We start from the raw sequence: 19,456 nt of genomic DNA on the forward strand, positions 1-19,456 counted from the left end.
ATACCTTTACAGCACAAAGGAAATCATATTAACATATTTTCATATTTAGTTGTATATGTAGTCAGACCTGTTTTTGTGTCCTTTTACAGTGGAAACCTTGTTAAACCGGACGCTATCGTACCGATCGACCAGATTGACACCTTTACGAGTAGCGAATTATTGGTATGGAGTAATATGACTTTGGATACATATTGGGGTTCTCAATACGAACGCCAAGGGGGGAGGGGTAATTGCTATTAATTTTTTTCAATCAGTGATTGACTCAAGTGTTCGCAGAACGCATACGCATGTAGTCCATTGGCCCTCACCTTAAGGAACCAGTAAGACAATGCTGATGAAGAAGCATGCTTATCTCAAGATAAACACACTATTTTACCCCTTGGCTAAAAGTGCATGTAGGGCTGGTGTTTAAAAAATATAATGTGAGTACATATTTTAATGACATGTTATATTCTCGCGTGGTGAAGGAAACGGACGAGCGACTGGATGAATGAGGCGACGTCTTGCATAGATGGACACAAAGCATCATGGGTGATAGGACATACCTTCTATACTGACCAACTTTGAAGCAGTGTTTTTCAATACTTGAATTATTTGAGTGACATGATAAAAAGGAGAAACAGTCGTTCCTTTCTAATTCTATTCAAAGTACAAGATATTAAAGGACCAAGTCATCAAGACTTAATATCTAATGAATATATGTTTCGAAACGAAATGTACAATGGTTGAATTATTCTGAAAGTCAAGCACATGTTATGCAAAAACAGAGAAACTTACCATTGCTGTAAAACTCATCATCAGTCGTCTGCCCCTCACGTACATACAAAACGCCGATTTTGAAGTTAACGGACCCCTGTTACAACAATAAAATAAATACCCTTAGTTCACAATCTTCATAGCTGTTTCTGTATCATACCTTGGGGAAAATTCATGCAGCCCAACGGTGTAGCTATTTTCTATCGCAGTATCACTCTTGCTAAGAAATAGATCGTCTACTGGTTAACCAGTAGAAACAGATGGTTATGTTGCCAATGTAAGCTATTGTTACAGAGACAGGACATGGTATTATCTCATTTAGATAAAAGTATAGGTGTCAGATCTACAAGATCCGAAGATCAAGGTATACAATTTGTTCCATTTCTGCTTAGTGACTAACCATTCTCTTTATTTAAGGATGAAAGCGTCAATACATCTTACCTCTTGTTCTTCGAGCACTAAATGTTCCTTTTGAATATTTGGATCAAATATTTCCTTTGGTCCCTTTTCAAATTTGTGTAAGTCGAAGTGACTGAAAAGAGGAATCAATTGAAATATGAAACAGAAGTAGTTGTGTTATATGTCAACGCAATACGATTCGTTATATTAATTATCGTATTATACATTGGTGTGTTTCCTTTGAGGAATATCAAAATACACGTATTCTGATTTGACCCTGCAAAAAGTTACAACATATAATTTTGTAATTAAAAGATTACAACAATATTTAAGTTGTAGGTAATTAAAGGTGTACCTCAATATTCCTTTGACTGTCTGTGGCTTCCCCGGGTTATAAGGCAATGAGAGTTTCTTGGCACCCTGAAAGAAGTAGAACATTACTAACATCGCCTAACATTGAATGATAGGCGAATTATACACAGTATGAATGTTAAAGGATGACGGATGGGTAACTGTATTAAAAGGTCAAAATAACACACACGTTGCGAAATAATATGTTATCCGATGACACGGTGTTCAATTACGTTTTGGCATTTCAGCATCGTTGAGGAGTTTACAAATACAGTCGTTCACGTTCATTAAGTATCTGATGACAGTAATGGGGAAAGATAAAATGTCATTTTATACACATTCATAGCACAGCACAGGATATAAACGTACAGTTTTCCTCCACAATATGGCTCTGTATTGAGGGACGTTGTGGTTGTTGGCGTCGGTGACAATGACGGACAATAGAAACGGCTCCTTCTCCAAGTCCACGCCGACGTAATTCTGATGTACTATAAACATATATAAATACGTTTGTTTCAGTGGCTCAGTAGAACGTTCATAAAGTTTTTTATCGTAGACATGTGGATGACATTTCAAAGTGATGCATTCCCCATGTTAACTTGTACCATATGTTACCGTGTCTTTTTTCAGGTGAACGATTGGCTTGCCTTTGCATGTGTTTGTTAAGGGTGCCACCGGTGAGGCTCACCTTTTTGGGAACACCTGGTATCATCCATATTTGGTAGTGATTCCAAAACACATGCTCATATTTAGTCGGGAATACACAATCGACACTCATGGCAGATATTTCTTTTGCATCTTGTAATTTTTTTATTTTTTTTTATTAATGATTAAGTTCTGTTAAGGGATAAACTTTTCTTAAATAACAAATATACAACTCTAAGAAATTTAAGAAAACAAGATTTTGTCATGTTACTATAGTTAATCTGTTGAGCAGTGTTCTTTGACCTCTTTTGTGTAGTATATATACTTTGTACTGACGGTAAAAAACAATTGAGCAACTATATGGTGACCATGTTCCCGGTGTATAATTAGGGATATGGAATGGATAATTATACATGTATTAAATCTACAAATTTAGTTATTTTCAGAGATAAAGTGAATTAGCAAATATAAAAAAAAGAGTACCTGTAGACAGAAAGGACTAAACAACCGTCTAAAGCGTAGAATTTTGGATACAGATTAACTGAACATAAATGTTTGAAATCTTTAAGGACGATGTGGACCTATTTAGGGATCAATTGTCTTGAAAAAGCACATATACTGACGGGAAGAAATAAGAGAACGGCTACATTGGAACCCTGTCTTTGGCGCAGAATGATGCGATTTTCGAATGCATGCTAAAGATAAGGCTGGGCCCTCTTTAGTGTATTTGGATTTCAAGCAAAAAAATGGGATTGGAGGTCTATATGACACGAAAAAATAGAAAATAAATTTGAAGTATTTTTCAGTTTGTTTGATATTGGAGCGCTAGATCATTTTAAGTTATTACATAATTTTAATAACTGACTGTTTGAGTTTATTCCAATTGGCAAGCAATAGTATTACACATTATAGATATATATGTATATGTTTCTATTTTCAACCAGAATCAGATCTTACTTACATTTCCCCAGGAAGTACTTGAAATACCATCTTGTCTGGTACTCCGGGTTTTCTAGATGAATTGGGCTGTTGAGAGGACTAGAAAGCTGAAAAAAAATACACACGGATGAGTGAGTGAGTGGGTGGGTGAGTGAGTGAGTGGGTGGGTGAGTGAGTGAGTGAGTGAGTGAGTGAGTGAGTGAGTGAGTGAGTGGGTGGGTGATTGAGTGGGTGGGTGAGTGAGTGAGTGAGTGAGTGAGTGGGTGGGTGTGTGGGTGTGTGTGTGTGTGGGTGGGTGGGTGGGTGGGTGAGTGAGTGAGTGAGTGGGTGGGTGGGTGGGTGGGTGGGTGGGTGGGTGGGTGAGTGAGTGAGTGAGTGAGTGGGTGGGTGGGTGGGTGGGTGGTTGAGTGAGTGAGTGGGTGGGTGGGTGGGTGAGTGAGTGAGTGAGTGAGTGAGTGAGTGGGTGGGTGGGTGGGTGGGTGAGTGAGTGAGTGAGTGAGTGAGTGAGTGGGTGAGTGGATGAGTGGGTGAGTGAGTAATTGAGTAAGTTAGCTCACTAAGTATGATTTTACGCCGTATTTTGTAACATTCCAGTAATACCACGGCGGGGCGGTGAGAAGGGGCTTCACACAATTTACCCATGTGGGGAATCGAACCCGGACCTTCGGCGTGACGAGCGTACGCTCCAAGCACTAGGCTACTCCATCGCCCTTTTACACATACTCGGACGATTATGACCTCAATCAAGTAAAACCCTTACAACTCGAACTCGATACATCATTAAGGAAGATGCAACTTGATGCTCCTTGAAAATTCGTTATCAACACTACAGTCATCTATCGACAATTCGTGTATCTCGAAATACGGTTTACTCGACATACTTTTTACTGATCCCAAGGGTTCACTATATGTTGTTCGTGACTGACACATGAAGCTAGTTATGTCTTGATCAGTTTACACACCCCAACACTTTAAACGAGATCATTGGTTTCTAAAAATATACTTGGAAAAGAGAATTTTTACGAGCTAAAGATCAATTCATCTGACCTTAAGGATCAAATAAGCTTTCATAAACAAAAGGGCAACCGGTGTTTTCAATCAATGAAAGCTTGATGCTGCAGAGAACCGCAGTGTCATTCCGAAATGTGATGTCCGACATTGATTTAATCCTCGGCATTTGTTTACAGACGCGCTTTCAGCCCAAATTAAACCCTTTATTTTTGTGATTTTGTCTCGGATAATGGCCGTTCCCACCACATCGTATATTTGTTCTCTTCATTGATTACATACAACCTTATCGCAGGACCTCGAGTATCGGAATCGCACTTTCACAATAGAAAATTTTGGACCAAAATTGAAGTACGCTGCGTATTTTCTGTAGTGAAATGCGGACATGTGTCATGCTTAATTCCTGTTCTTACGAGTGAGTTTAAGCAGCTTTTAGCAACATCCCCGCAATATAAAGGCGGGGGACGCCAGAAATGGGCTTCACACATTGTGCCCATATGGGGAATCGAACCCAAGTCTTCGGCGTGACGAGCTAACGCTTCAACCACTAGGCTACCACACCACCCCTGGTCTTACAAACGCGTTAATGCGGAAATGTATTTAAGAATTGACTTTGGATTGAATTGGAGCTTTGTCAGGTCATTCGATGAGATAATATGTTATTTCACAAGACAATGCACAGATGCTTCGTTTATTTCATGCTATCTTCCTCCTTATCCTCATGGCAATACTTGAAAACAATAGTGTTAACAAGTCCCACATTGATCGAGTAATCCGGAGTTTGGCTTCATGCCTATTCGACATTTCCAACTGCGGATAACTCTAATTGACGAGATTTTAATTGTTATCAAAGACTTACAATATATACCAGAAACCAAGATAATTATTTCCTGAGAGTGGATGGGGTGTGCCATTGCACAGTTTGGTTCTGAAGAAAGCTGTTGACTTCTGTGGCGACATATTTCCGTTTCATACACTTTGGGCCATGTGAGAATCAAACCCGGCTGATACAAGATAACGATGCATCCACTGGGCTACCTCCCATCCGCCGTCCCCTGCCTGCAACCCGCCACCCGCCACTCACCACTCGCCAACCGCCACTCGCCATCCGCCGCCCGCCGCTCACCACTCGCCACCCGCCGCTCGCCATCCGCCGCCCGCCGCTCACCACTCGCCACCCGCCGCTCGCCATCCGCCGCCCGCCACTCACCACTCGCCACCCGCCGCTCGCCATCCGCCGCCCGCCACTCGCCACCCGCCACCCGCCGTCCGCCGCCCGACCCTCGACATCCGCCACCCGCCACTCGTCACTCACCACTCGCCTCTCGCCACCCGCCACCCGCCTCTCGCTACCCGCCGCTCGCCACTCGACATCCGCCACTCGCCACCTGCCACTCGCTACCCGCCGCTCGACCCTCGACATCCGCCACCCGCCACCTGCCACTCGCTACCCGCCGCTCGCCACGCGACATCCGCCACTCACCACTCGCCAACTGCCACTCGCTACCCGCCGCTCGCCACTCGACATCCGCCACCCGCCACCCGCCTCTCGCCACCCGCCGCTCGCCACTCGACATCCGCCACTCGCCACCTGCCACTCGCTACCCGCCATCGACTCCCGCCATCCGCCACCCGCCGCTCGCCCTCCGCCACCCGCCATCGACTCCCGCCATCTGCAACTGTCACCCGCCACCCGCCTCTCGCCATACGCCACTCGCCACACGCCACACACCACACGCCACACGCCATCGACTACCGCCATTCGCAACTGTCACCCGCCACCCGCCTCTCGCCATACGCCATTCGCCATACGCCACTCGCCACTCGCCACCCGCCATCGACTACCGCCATTCGCAACCAGTCACCCGACACCCGCCGCCCTACTCCCACCATCCGCTTAATGGGTCCCGCAACCCGACATCGTTGTGAAGGTAATAAGGTTATTGACAAGTGGGTACAATGTACATATAACCCAAGAGATGGCTTACCCCGAGATGGTGTGTGTCCTCGACATCTCTTTCCCCGGATTCCACACGAAACCGACCGGCATTTTGAGTGGAACCGTCGGAATCAACAGATGTGAGCTGAAAATTAAAAAAAATATGCATATCACCACGTGACCAACAATCTCGAATTCTACCACGTATTCTTCTTCAAATGATTGCAACAATGGTGACAGCTGAATCTTTACTGTCTACCAGGAACGAAACCCAGCCTCTGTACCAAACAGCCTGACAATAATCGAAAATGAACAATTTAAACCAGTGGCTGATGGCATGAACACTGGTTCATTTCGCCGAGGTACGATGATTTACCTTCGGCTAAGAAGCATATAGTCATAATCTTATTCCCATTTTAATTGACAGTTACAGTTGCCCTAGGATCATTGCCATTATGCCATTCCCACAGTTGAAATGGGTAGATAGTTCGATAAATCGTTACATAGCTATGCGGGGACACAGTTGGCCCAGTCGTCTAAGGCGCCGCGATTCGCTGTGTAGAGTTGCGTCCCGTGGGCACGCCAGAAACATATGATTGCGGGTTCGAATCCCGGTTGGCCCTGATTATGTTTCTAGGTTTGCCAGCACCATACCCGTGCTCATGGGTTTGACCGAAGTGGCAAACGTCTGAGACGTGCATCACTTCGGGCTTTCCTCCTACATTAAGTTGACACGTCGTGATATTACTGGAATACTGTTAAACGGCGTTAAACCCAACCCAACTCACTCACTCACTCACTCACACATAGCTATGCACACCCGTTACCAAATTCAAACATGTTAGAGCAGGTCCACAGCAAGCAATGCTCGTCGTACGAGAGGGCTAAATGGATCTTAAGATCAGGTACGGTGACTTGTTTGATCGCATCGATTTTTGATAATATCAATCACTGATCAAGACTCGATTATTGACAGGACGCCGACATACATGCATATGAATACATGAATATTACTGAGTGTGGCGTGAAACAACAAACAAACACAATTCAAGAAAACTAATGCAATATGTTACCTTTGTGGGTCTTGCATGTCGTTTTAATATTTCCTGAATAGTATTATGTATTAGGCAAGTGTTATACCATCGTAATGTGTCTGGGATACAAAATATATCTAGTTTATATTGAGCAAAGCTACTATGTCGTTAATCAGATATTTCCTTATGAGGATTCCAGGGCAGATTAGGTGCAGACTCGGGTTTTCACAGTACATAAACATTTGTGTTTATGAATCGCAATCAAATAGCGATACTACCTGTTCGTGAATGGGTTAGAGTAAACTACGGTTATAACGAACTCAAAGGGACTACTAATTTTAGTTCGTTATAACCGTAGTTCGTTATAAGCATATATACAGCATAACTACAGCAAATAGTCTGGATCATAAAAGTAAGTTCGTTATATACGTCAGTTCGTTATAAGCGTGTTCGTTATAACCGTAGTTTACTGTATTTATTTTTTCGCGACGGTGTGAAATTAGTGTTGGTTATTCCAGAAAGCTGGGCAACTCTCGTTCCATATGCCTCTGTGTTTCACGGCTCTTCTACTGTAAGTGAGAAATTCAAAAGTCATTTGAGAACAATGACTTCATTAAGGAATTGATTTAGCTAAGTATAGTGTTTGCCTGCGCTGATTTTAGACCAAAACGTTAAACATTGATAGCCGAAGTGTTATGTTGAATCGATCTGCCAAATGAACTCAACTATCAGGTGGCACATTAAAAAGGACTTGTTATGACATTGAAGAACTTCGGCATTGTTTGGCGCCAGCAATCAGTCTTTATTGACGTGAATAATTATACAATACATAAAGGTCATAGGCCTTTATTCCGTCGCTTGCCTGATGGATGTGTTTCCTTTTGTCTTTTGCCTATCTCCTCGGACTTCGTTCGTGAATGGAGGTGTACATCCCGCCATACAAGGGGCACCGTCAACGCGAGTCAGTTGTTCACCTGAACACCGGGGCGGTCGGGTAGCCTAGTGGTTAGAGCGTTCGCTCGTCACGCCGAAGACCCGGGTTCGATTCCCGACATGGGTACAATGTGTGAAGCCCATTTCTGGTGTCCCCCGCCGTGATATTACTGGAATATTGCCAAAAGTGGCGTAAAACCATATTCACTCACTCACTCACTCACTTGGACACGGGAACAGATGGTACATGTCCAAATAAAGAATCGCATCGGACATAAATTTTGTCATCGATGCGTCAGATACCGAGAGGTCCTCCACATGTTTACAATGTAACGTTTTGAAAGCTACGCTGATGAATTGAATGTGGTAACCTTGATGAAACAACAGTTATACGTAGTGAGTGAGTGAGTATGGTTTTACGCCGTTTTTAGCAATATTCCAGCAATATCACGGCGGGGGTCACCAGAAATAGGCTTCAAACATTGTACCCATGTCGGGAATCGAACCCGGGTCTGCGCCGTGACGAGCGAACGCTTTAACCACTAGGCTACCCGACCGCCCCGTTATACGTAGTGAAATGGAGACACAAAAGGCTGGAGCTGCTCGACACAAAGGGAATTTCGACCTTTGGAAATTTGAAGTCATGTAGAGTCAGAGCATTCTAAGCATTTATAATGGCCAAAGGTTTGTCATACGGAACATATCTCCACTGAAGAATACTTGGTGGCAGCATGATTTGTCGTAAATGAAGTTCCGGGGAAAAAATGGAAATTTACTCCAGATAGTCACGACACGATAATAGGATAATTTGAGGTACAAATGTGCCGTTATACAATAGCAAGATAAGCAATCATTATCACGGGGGCAAAGATTAAATTAGAGAATTCCTGATACGATCATATAAATAAAGGATTTTGTTTGGGCGCGGATCCTGCTCTCCATGTCTGTTTCGTATCAGCACAGGTTTACCAGCAAAATATTGCCTCGAAAACGCATGCGCATTCAGATTGGACGTAACAATTTACGTTACAAATTCTGTGGAACTCAAAAGAGTATGAATCTTTGCATAATTAAATTGTAGAGTGCAGTTTACATGTAACAGCCAGTACTGGTAAAAATAACTTCAGAGTGTCGGTGGTTGATTTTCTATAATCTCACGTTGAATCTCCATCCGTAATAAACTTAAGCTTCTGACATCACTAAACGTCTTAGAAATAGTGTTTTATGTATTGCATGAGTTGAAATGACCGCAATAGTCACACGTCGGCCCACGCTATTTCGAACAAATGTAAGTAAGTATAATTTTGCGCCGCTTTAAGCAATTTTGACAAACAATGTAGATTGCCTTTTACATGCAACTGACAGCTTTGGTGAAAATAACTCCAGAGTGTCAATGGCTCCACGTTCCTAATAAACGCAAGTTTCTTATAGCTCTCAATTTCTTGGAAATCAAATGAAGATTTGGACCCGAATTATATATTCCTGACAATCCTTGGAATCGAAAATAGATGGACCAATTTAATCACTGCGCAAGTATTCCATTCGAATAGAAATATTGATTTAAGTATTCATTTGTTGAAATGCTCGCTATTTCGCACAAGAGTGAGTACGTTAATAAAGTTCTACGCCGCTTTAAGCAATAATTCCACCAACATAATGTCGAGGGACACCAGAAATGAGATTCACACTTTGTACTCATACGGGGAATCGAACCTGGGACTTTCTCGTGACGTGGGAACGCTTTAACCATTAGGCTACCACACCGCCCGTTAATACAGAGAAACACTAAGACAGAAAGGTTAATATGTTTATCGGTTGTGCAGCTAAATACCCTAAACTACAGAACAGGGGCAACACCAAATGAGCGTTGTTCAGTTTTGACTAAATGGAAATTGATACCAGGGCGTCAAGTTGGACATGACATCCCCAATAACCGAGCCTCTCCATCCCCCGGCGTTATAACAGTGAATGGCAAAGGTGCACTGTAATTGTGTTTCCTTGAACACGACATTGTGTTTCTTTTATCACGTCGGTCTCCAACGCAATTGGAACATGTATGGTTAGTTATTCAATCAATAGTCATCAATTGTACGCCAACGTAATGTTCCCCGGTACAATTTGTATTGAATAACGGTATTAGGTACGGTCTTGTGGGGTCCATACATCATTCCAGGAACAAAACTTGAATTCAGTTTCAATGAAGCCACATCCTGTGTAGCTACATTTCAGATAAATTACAAGATCGATAACTCAAAGTTCTTGGGACAATTGCAAAAATATCGATACAATATAATTTCAAGGTTGAACTAAACTATTACACATTTGGAGATGATCGGATGTTATTGTTTCCTTGGGAGGGTTCAGGTGAGTGAGTGAATATGTTTTGATGTCGCTGTATCAATATCGCAGCAATGTCATGGCGGGGATACACAACGGAGCTTAACACGAGCAAACGCTTTAACAACTGGGTTAGCCACCGATCAATAGGTTTCGTTGGTTGGTTGGTTTGTTTAACGCCGCACTCAGCGATATTCCAGTCTGTAAATAATCGAGTCTGGACCAGGCAATCCAGTGATTAATATCATGAGCATCGATCCACGCAATTTGGATCGATGACATGCATCCACCAAGTCAGCGAGCCTGACCCACCCGATCCCGTTAGTCACCTTTTACGACAAGCATAGTCACCTGTTACGGCAAGCATGGATTGCTGAAGACCTATTCTACGTACACAAGTAAGCTCGTTTGGGTAAAACTATATTATTTCGAAATCTCAGTACATATATGTCTGTTGGTAGATGCTTTAAAGTGTCTTTGACTATAATCTTCACCGACCATGACATACAGAAATATGCAGAGTCGCTACCCTCTGAACACGAGACGGTCTTATCGACCCCCAAGTCCCCTGGCTCTTTCATAAAAGAACCTCTCGACAGTCAATTATTCCAGGGTCATCAAGAAATCATTACATCAATGTATTTCATAACGTGTCCTTCACCTTCCGTCCCTGTACTCGTAGATCAAACGGTTGCAATCAATACCGATCTGAAGGCATGACAGGCCAATTTGACCATTTGGAACCGAGGAGGATCAATTGTGACGATACTACGAACCATTTATTTTACTGATCACTTAACATTCATAGTGCAAAAGGGGTCATTTATTATACAGCAATGAATATGGATCTATCGCAATATATTTTGAATATACTGCTAAAGACTGCAAATGTCATTTAAGTGGATGGTATTTTTTGTGCGTGGGTTGGGCCAATTTCCTCAGAGATTTATCCCGAGCATTTTGTCTTGCTTGACGTGAAAGTGCTTCACGTTGAGGTCCAGAGACCTCATTCACAGTACTTGTGACAGTCTGGCGATCACTTGATTGGGTTATTTATTTTTTCGCGACGGTGTGAAATTGGTGTTGGTTATTTAAGAAGGCTGTTTCACCTTGAGCAAATCTCACCCCAGATGCCTCTGTGTTTCACGGCTCTTCTACTGTAAGTGAGAAATTCAAAAGTCATTTGAGATCAATGACTTCATTAAGGAATTGATTTAGCTAAGTATAGTGTTTGCCTGCGCTGATTTTAGACCAAAACGTTAAACATTGATAGCCAAAGTGTTATGTTGAATCGATCTTCCAAATGAACTCAACTATCAGGTGGCACATTAAACGGACTTGTTATGACATTGAAGAACTTCGGCATTGTTTAGCGCCAGCAATCAGTCGTTATTTACGTGAATAATTATACAATACATGAAGGTCATAGGCTTTCACTCCGTCGCTTGCCTGATGGATGTGTTTCCTTTTGTCTTTTGTCTATCTCCTCGGACTTGTTTCTATACATTTATGAAACGTCCTAGTTGGTGATGATATTGCATACCGACATCAATAGCATCTTTTTGTCAGAGCTGGGTTTGATTTACTTAATGTTATGGCTTGTCAACATATTTTTAGAGGAAAGTGAAGACCGGGAGTAGAACCAACAATCAACGGATCATTTCAAGGATCTAAGAAACAAGCCTCTCCGAGTTGGGCAGACAGTAAGCGCGGGAGGACAGAGGGAAGATAGAGGGAGAGATAGGAGATTGAATAAGAGAAAATGGGATAAGAAGGAGGGTGAGGGGGGGATAGTGGGAGTGAAATTAGCGAGAGAGGGGACCGTTTTCTTCAATTTTGTGTTATCAAACCACCAATTGGAGCCCTTGATAATTCCATAATTACTCTTGGAACGCTATGGAAGTGAATCTTGTCTTTAACGTTAGTAATAGTTGAGGCACAATTTCCAATTCCTAAGCAACAGTCACCTTCTTTGAGGGTTATTTTAATACTCTCAACTCAGTAGTTATAATTTAGGCATTGTGGTATACAACATCGCAAGAGATCCCAGGGTAAGTCAAAGACAAACTGAATGGCTGATTGCCCTATGTCGGTAACCCGTCACTTACCTAGTAGACTGAAACGGAAATATTTCTTCGTACATTGCAAAGTAATAATTCAAGATCAAAAATACATTTGATGTCTCCACGCACATAATTTCGTTGCCTCCGCACCATACTGTAAGAGACGAATTCAAACTGAAGTATGAATTAATGTTTCTAGATGTGAAATAGTTTTGAAATGTCGAACGGCATGATAGCCATTGTTTATCCACATCTATTGATTATAAGATTGTAAGTCGTTTCCTAGGTTGATTAATAACATGCATGGATTAAAGGTGTTATATTATGCATAAGACCTGGGGAATTCTGGTCCACCGGGATTTTGCAAAATAAACTACATTTTAAGCATTTAGCGTTGTTGTGTACATATTAACAGTAAAATAACATGTACTATGATGCATATCAGAGAATTAAATGAGTAACCGATCGTCAAAAGAATGTAATTATTTCTGAGAGTAAAGTCTTTTGACAATTAATTTATACTCAATTTACTCTTCTCCTTTTACTATTGAACAACAGTCCCTACTTGCAATACAACTATGTATTCTTGGGCAACCACGTATGGTTGTGTTACATTTCAGCGATGTAATAATTGCTTGTCGTGTATTTTCGGATAACAAGTTTATTTTAACATTATTATCAGTTGCATCCGCATGAGTAGTAATGGGCCTACTGGCTTCAACTTTTAAATGAGAAATTGTAATCCATGTTTTCAACCTACTGATATTACATGTACGCGTAAAAAGGACGCTTTTCCCTTCGGCAATAACGTCGTTGTCATGGATACCTTCAGAGTCATAGCTAAAGCATCAATATTCTTATACCGGTTCATTTTCACAAATGAAGAGTTTCGGAAAGGGGCTTAAAGAACAGGAGTGTGTTCATTATATTAAAAGCTTTTAAAGTTGTACAACGTTAAAAAAATATGTTTACTTCTTCTTAATGTCGTTTGCCATAACTAACCCTTTACCGATAACGTGTTATAGCATAATTACATGTGTATAACACGGGTAGTTAAAACATGAAATTAAGAATAATCGAATGGTAGGGACTTTTTAAGGCTGATTGATACAAACGTATACTTTGTGTTGATTGTATGTGTTTAAAGTACGGTTGATGAAACATGGCCGTTTACGTACAGAAAAGCTAGGTCAGAGTAACCGTTGGGTTATTCGCGGTTCTAAACAGATAAGGACCCTAATGACGGCACATCACAGATAAACGACTTATTTACTGAATATCTTTACATAAGTTACTCATGAGTCACAAACTAACCGTATTCCGATCATCACTAGACCCGTGACGATTCCGGGTTAGAATAGGTCTTCAGCAACCCATGCTTGCCGTAAAAGGTGACTAACGGGATCGGGTGGTCAGGCTCGCTGATGCATGTCATCGATCCCAATAGCGTGGATCGATGCTCATGATGTCAATCACTGGATTGTCTGGTCCAGACTCCATTATTTACAGACCGCCGTCATATAGCTGGAATATTGCTGAGTGCGGAGTTAAACAACAAACCAACAAACCAACCAACCGATCATCACAATCATGACTGATGTCCTTTCTCGTGTACGAGTGACCGTTGTTGACTATGCTTTGATATCCTTATCTCACCAAAAGCGTTTGCTTCGAAGCTGCTGTCATGTAAACATTGAACTTTGAATTGGTCATGTTGAGCACCATGACACGGGATTTCAATTACGAGCATGTGACTCAAGGCTTTAAAAATACAAAATGGACATTATGCTATATTGACATAGGAAGTGCGTCAGTTCGTCCATGCTTTGTGTGTTGATATGATCTAAATGGGACACAGAAATCACTAACACACAAGGCGAGAAATCAAGTAAATATTAGTCACTTACGCAAATCGAAGGGCAAATGGATCGGATCAGTCAGTCGTATCAGTGTCAAGCAGCACCGGTATAGGTAGATGGAGTGAAAATTAGAACAGGGTTAAGATCAAATATACTTGTTTTGTGACCAATATCCATATACAGAATGGCCCCTAACGGTAGTGCTATATTTTCTCAACACCTAGTGTCATTGTCCACATACAGAAGTACCGGTCGTACCATACTGTATCAACACCTGGTGTCATTGTCCACATACAGAAGTACCGGTCGTACCATACTGTATCAACACCTGGTGTCAATGTCCACATACAGAAGTACCGGTCGTACCATACTGTAACAACACCTGTTGTCATTGTCCACATACAGAAGTACCGGTCGTTCCATACTGTATCAACACCTGGTGTCATTGTCCACATACAGAAGTACCGGTCGTTCCATACTGTATCAACACCTGGTGTCATTGTCCACATACAGAAGTACCGGTCGTACCATACTGTAACAACACCTGTTGTCATTGTCCACATACAGAAGTACCGGTCGTTCCATACTGTATCAACACCTGGTGTCATTGTCCACATACAGAAGTACCGGTCGTTCCATACTGTATCAACACCTGGTGTCATTGTCCACATACAGAAGTACCGGTCGTACCATACTGTATCAACACCTGGTGTCAATGACTGCCTTATGATCTTTGTCCACAGCATAGTTCCTACCGGTAGTACTGGATACACCTGGTGTCAACAACTGTCTTCTGATAACGGTCCACCAACAGAACTATAGCTACGGGTACTATAATAGTCTCAACGCCTGGTGTCAACACATAGTTCGTACACGGAATAACAGCTACTGATAGTACTTTATACTCTTAACGTCTGGTGTCAACACCATGGTTCGTACACGGAATAGCAGCTACTGATAGTACTATATACTCTTAACGCCTGGTGTCAACACATAGTTCGTACACGGAATAACAGCTACTGATAGTACTATATACTCTTAACACCTGGTGTCAACACCATGGTTCGTACACGGAATAACAGCTACTGATAGTACTATATACTCTTAACGCCTGGTGTCAACACATAGTTCGTACACGGAATAACAGCTACTGATAGTACTATATACTCTTAACACCTGGTGTCAACACCATGGTTCGTACACGGAATAACAGCTACTGATAGTACTATATACTCTTAACGCCTGGTGTCAACACCATGGTTCGTACACGGAATAACAGCTACTGATAGTACTATATACTCTTAACGCCTGGTGTCAACACATAGTTTGTACACGGAATAACAGCTACAGTACAGTACTATATACTCTTAACGCCTGGTGTCAACACATAGTTCGTACACGGAATAACAGCTACTGATAGTACTATATACTCTTAACGCCTGGTGTCAACACATGGTTCGTAAAAGGAATAACATCTACTGTACAGTACTATATACTCTTAACACTTTTTAACGTATCAATATCGGATGCGAGCAAAGAATATACCATGCATGAAGTTTGATGAATTTGATGTAGTGCAGTGAGTGAGTGAGTGAGTTGGGTTTAACGCTGCTTTTAACAGTATTCCAGTTGTATCACGGCGTGTCAGCTTAAACTGGGAGGAAAGCCTGAAGTGATGCAGATTTCGGTGAAACCGACGAGCACGGGTAAGGTGCTGACAAACCGAGAAACATAATCGGGGCGAACCGGGATTCGAACACACAATCATATGTTTCTAGCATGACCAAGGGACGCAACTCTGCACAACGAATCGCGGCGCCTTAGACGACCAAGCCACCCATGGCCCCCATAATATTTTGATCACCGAAATGCTGGCATATTTATAATATCTTTTAGTGAGTGATTGAGTAGGTTGATTACGCCGCTTTTAGCAAATTGACTATACCACGGCGAGGGAACATCAAAAGTAGACTTCACATATTGTACCCTTGCGGGGAATCGAACCCTCCCAGATGAGACGCCAACGGTTTAACCACAAGATACCCTACCGGCCTAACATCTTTGAAATACATGCATCTATACAGCCTTACCACACTGCAAAACATAGCGCCTTTGATGTCTTATGTAATATATACCGTATGTATTATGCAAAAAGAAGCAATCCCTCACGTGTCGATCTATTTGTACCAGTAAAATACTCCGCTGTAGACGAGACTCTGTGTTAAGAATGGGTGTCGGGATTCTCGTAAGTCTTCTGAATTACTGGGCGAAAGACGGACGGAAATTGCTACGGCGTACAGGCAATTTCGCAATTAGCATTGAAATCTTATAAACTGATTCTTTGGCGATGCTGTTCTCAGCCTGCAAGAGGACTTACCAATTCCACAGATCCGTAATGGCGCCGGCTGAAGACACCTCGTCTGGCAGCAAGATCTGAGGCAGGGGAGCTGTAAGCAATAAAAATGCAAATAAGTATATGCCAGTACATTCATAACACGAGTAAAAGAACCAAAAGAGTTATAAATTGTAATCTGCATTGTATGGATATTCCTGTTAATTCACGGGTTCAAGAATGATAAGAATATACACGGAAAAGATTTTGTTCGTTTGTTCTTTAACGCCGGACTCAGCAATATTAAGCTGTATGACGGCGGTCTGTAAATAACAACGTCTGTACCAGGGGCTCAATGTCAGTGATAAAGACACTTTAAGCATAAGGTATTAAGCTATATATTATCAATATGATTCAAGATAACTTCTTTCAGTGGCATTTAGAAGTTGGAGTGATGAAGTAAGACGAGTTCTATGAATGAACGACTTCTTTATTACAATTAGTGCGACGTTTCGGTGTAGGTCCTAACACCTTTATCAAGCAATAGATGGATAGGGCTAAACAACATAGGTATATATACACTTATTGACATCTAAGTTGTTACAGTGACTAGTTGATGGACACCGAGAGGTGATTAAGCTAATTGGAAGCCAGTGGATGACTAATGAACACAGAGTAAACAAGCAGACAGATGGAGGTTCATGGTTCAAGATAAGCGAGGTTGTAGACATTCATACAAAACAGACGGGTTATGATTCACACACCTCAACACATGGTTGACGTAATACACACAACATTTCTCGATGTCTCGATTATCTGCCGAAACGGATTTCATATGGCGTAAAGGGGCAAATAGTGATGAAAGGTATATGAATGGATCACTCAAAATAATTGATGACACCAGGTGTTAAGGAACCTGCTCTCTCTCTTGCACACAAGGTCAATAAATATAAATCGTCAACGCCAGGGTGAAGCAGTCACGATTATCCTACGAAACAGATTCCACTGGGAATAAAAGGTAAAATAGCCGTCAATCACTGATGACACCGGGTGTTCGCGAAAAGGGTAAGCATGTCCTGCCGTACCCGTATCCCCCGCCATTCGTCCAATTTGCATAAAAAAGTATGTGTTTGTTGCTGGAACCTGACATCAGCTTCTGCCATGCCCATCAGTAAGAAGGTGAGGAATTAAAATATATTATAATAATCTTGCACTACCCCACGTGCTAAAAACAGAGGATCAGAAAAATATACATCAAACCTGTAGCAACATGTTAGTGATATAACCTTAGAGGTTATAGAGTTGCACGTGCTAATTGGCATATCAGGCTTGTTTACGTTATGGTGAACAACAGTTCCCAACTCGAGGCTCCTAATATTATGTTCAGAGTCAAACATACATGAAAATATTTTAACGGTTTTATCAACTCACTCAGATTGACCACACGGTGGAGATAGATATCGGGGTTTTTGAGCATTGGCGTACATACCCTCTTCCCAAGGGCTTAAACATCAACTCGGATAGATTTAACATGTGTCCACAGTAAAAGTACTCGATATACTATACATACATGTTATACGTTCGTCTTACAAACAAACCCCAGTTTGACCGTGAGAAATATGCACATGTGAGGCCGTCATAGATTTGCCTCTTGTGTGCAAGCCACGCTGAGAGTCTGTCCTTGAAAGGACGCTGCATGAACAGATGCGTAGTGAAAGAACATTTATAAGTAAATATTTCAGTTCAGCTAGCGGTGTTCGCTATTGAAACCCATGTTTGCATGGTATGTTTTGAAGGCTATAGAAATGGTTCTTGTAAAGGTGAACATACGCTATTTAGCTGTACATTTATCACGTGTCATGATCACAGCTATAGAAATGAATCACATCTGCCGCTTTGATGTCATATTAACCGTTTAATAGCAAGATGTCAGTACGAATTTGCACCAGTTACAGTGGATCACCGATCACTGTCGTCAGTATGTCCTACCTGTGCATCAATATTCAAACTTCATCATACGTGACCATTGATAATGAATGGTTCGTAGAAAACATATTATGTGTTCTGAGTGAGTGAGTGAGTGAGTGAGTGAGTGAGTGAGTGAGTGAGTCAGTCAGTCAGTGAGTCAGTCAGTCAGTCAGTCAGTCAGTCAGTCAGTCAGTCAGTCAGTCAGTCAGTCAGTCAGTCAGTCAGTCAGTCAGTCAGTCACAAATAGCAATATATCCATAAACGACGGAGCACCAGAATATATTGGCTTCACATATTGTCCCCATGGGAATCGAACCAGTGAATTGAACAAACGAACGCTGCGAGGCTATTCTAGTCGGGGTGTATACGGGGTCAATTACACACAGAACATGCATAGAAATTTCTGCATATAGTCTAGAAATACATTTTGTATGTATTTGCAAGTCGCAAGTTTGTCACTGACACCCTGGTATAACCGGATGATATACATACACTCGAATAAACGGAATGTGTTGTAAGCTTCTTTACAAAGCCTCTCACCAGCACTTACTTCGTCTAAAAATATGACTTTAAAATGTGAAGGATTTTTTCATGTATAAAACATAATGCTTACATTCAGACCTCCCTACATGAATCCACGTCCAGCTCCTCAATCAATGGGTCTCGTTTTCCAATCTCTATTCGTCACAGCAGGTGGTATCACGGAATGGAGTTTCCGATAGGGCGAGATGCTTTAATGCCCCAACCCACTTGTGATTTCCACATGTGATCAGGGAACATGCTTGCCACTGACTACTCTGACTTAATCTTCAGAGCGTGGGTTATCGATGAAAAAAGAATAATTCTGCTTCTTCTCTTGTACGTCTTGGTCTACTTCCCTGGGTGATTTAATC

General features: G+C 41.9%; 1 protein-coding gene across 6 annotated transcripts in view; it reads right to left on the minus strand.

Moving 5' to 3' along the window:
- LOC139459692 (GTPase-activating Rap/Ran-GAP domain-like protein 3) overlaps positions 1 to 19,456 on the minus strand; it is a 226,037-nt gene that overhangs the window by 36,712 nt on the left and 169,869 nt on the right. For all 6 annotated transcript variants that reach the window (XM_071241319.1, XM_071241317.1, XM_071241316.1 and 3 more), the window contains exons 2-8: positions 16,641 to 16,710; positions 6,087 to 6,182; positions 3,113 to 3,197; positions 1,876 to 1,994; positions 1,511 to 1,575; positions 1,198 to 1,288; positions 778 to 853 (exon numbers count right to left, since the gene is read on the minus strand). In XM_071241319.1, the coding sequence (XP_071097420.1) occupies positions 778 to 853; positions 1,198 to 1,288; positions 1,511 to 1,575; positions 1,876 to 1,994; positions 3,113 to 3,197; positions 6,087 to 6,182; positions 16,641 to 16,710 (602 nt within the window). The remainder of the gene's footprint in view (positions 1 to 777; positions 854 to 1,197; positions 1,289 to 1,510; positions 1,576 to 1,875; positions 1,995 to 3,112; positions 3,198 to 6,086; positions 6,183 to 16,640; positions 16,711 to 19,456) is intronic.

This window comes from Haliotis cracherodii, unplaced genomic scaffold, assembly GCF_022045235.1.
Source record: "Haliotis cracherodii isolate W230 unplaced genomic scaffold, xgHalCrac1.p SCAF_13, whole genome shotgun sequence".
NCBI lineage: Eukaryota > Metazoa > Mollusca > Gastropoda > Lepetellida > Haliotidae > Haliotis > Haliotis cracherodii.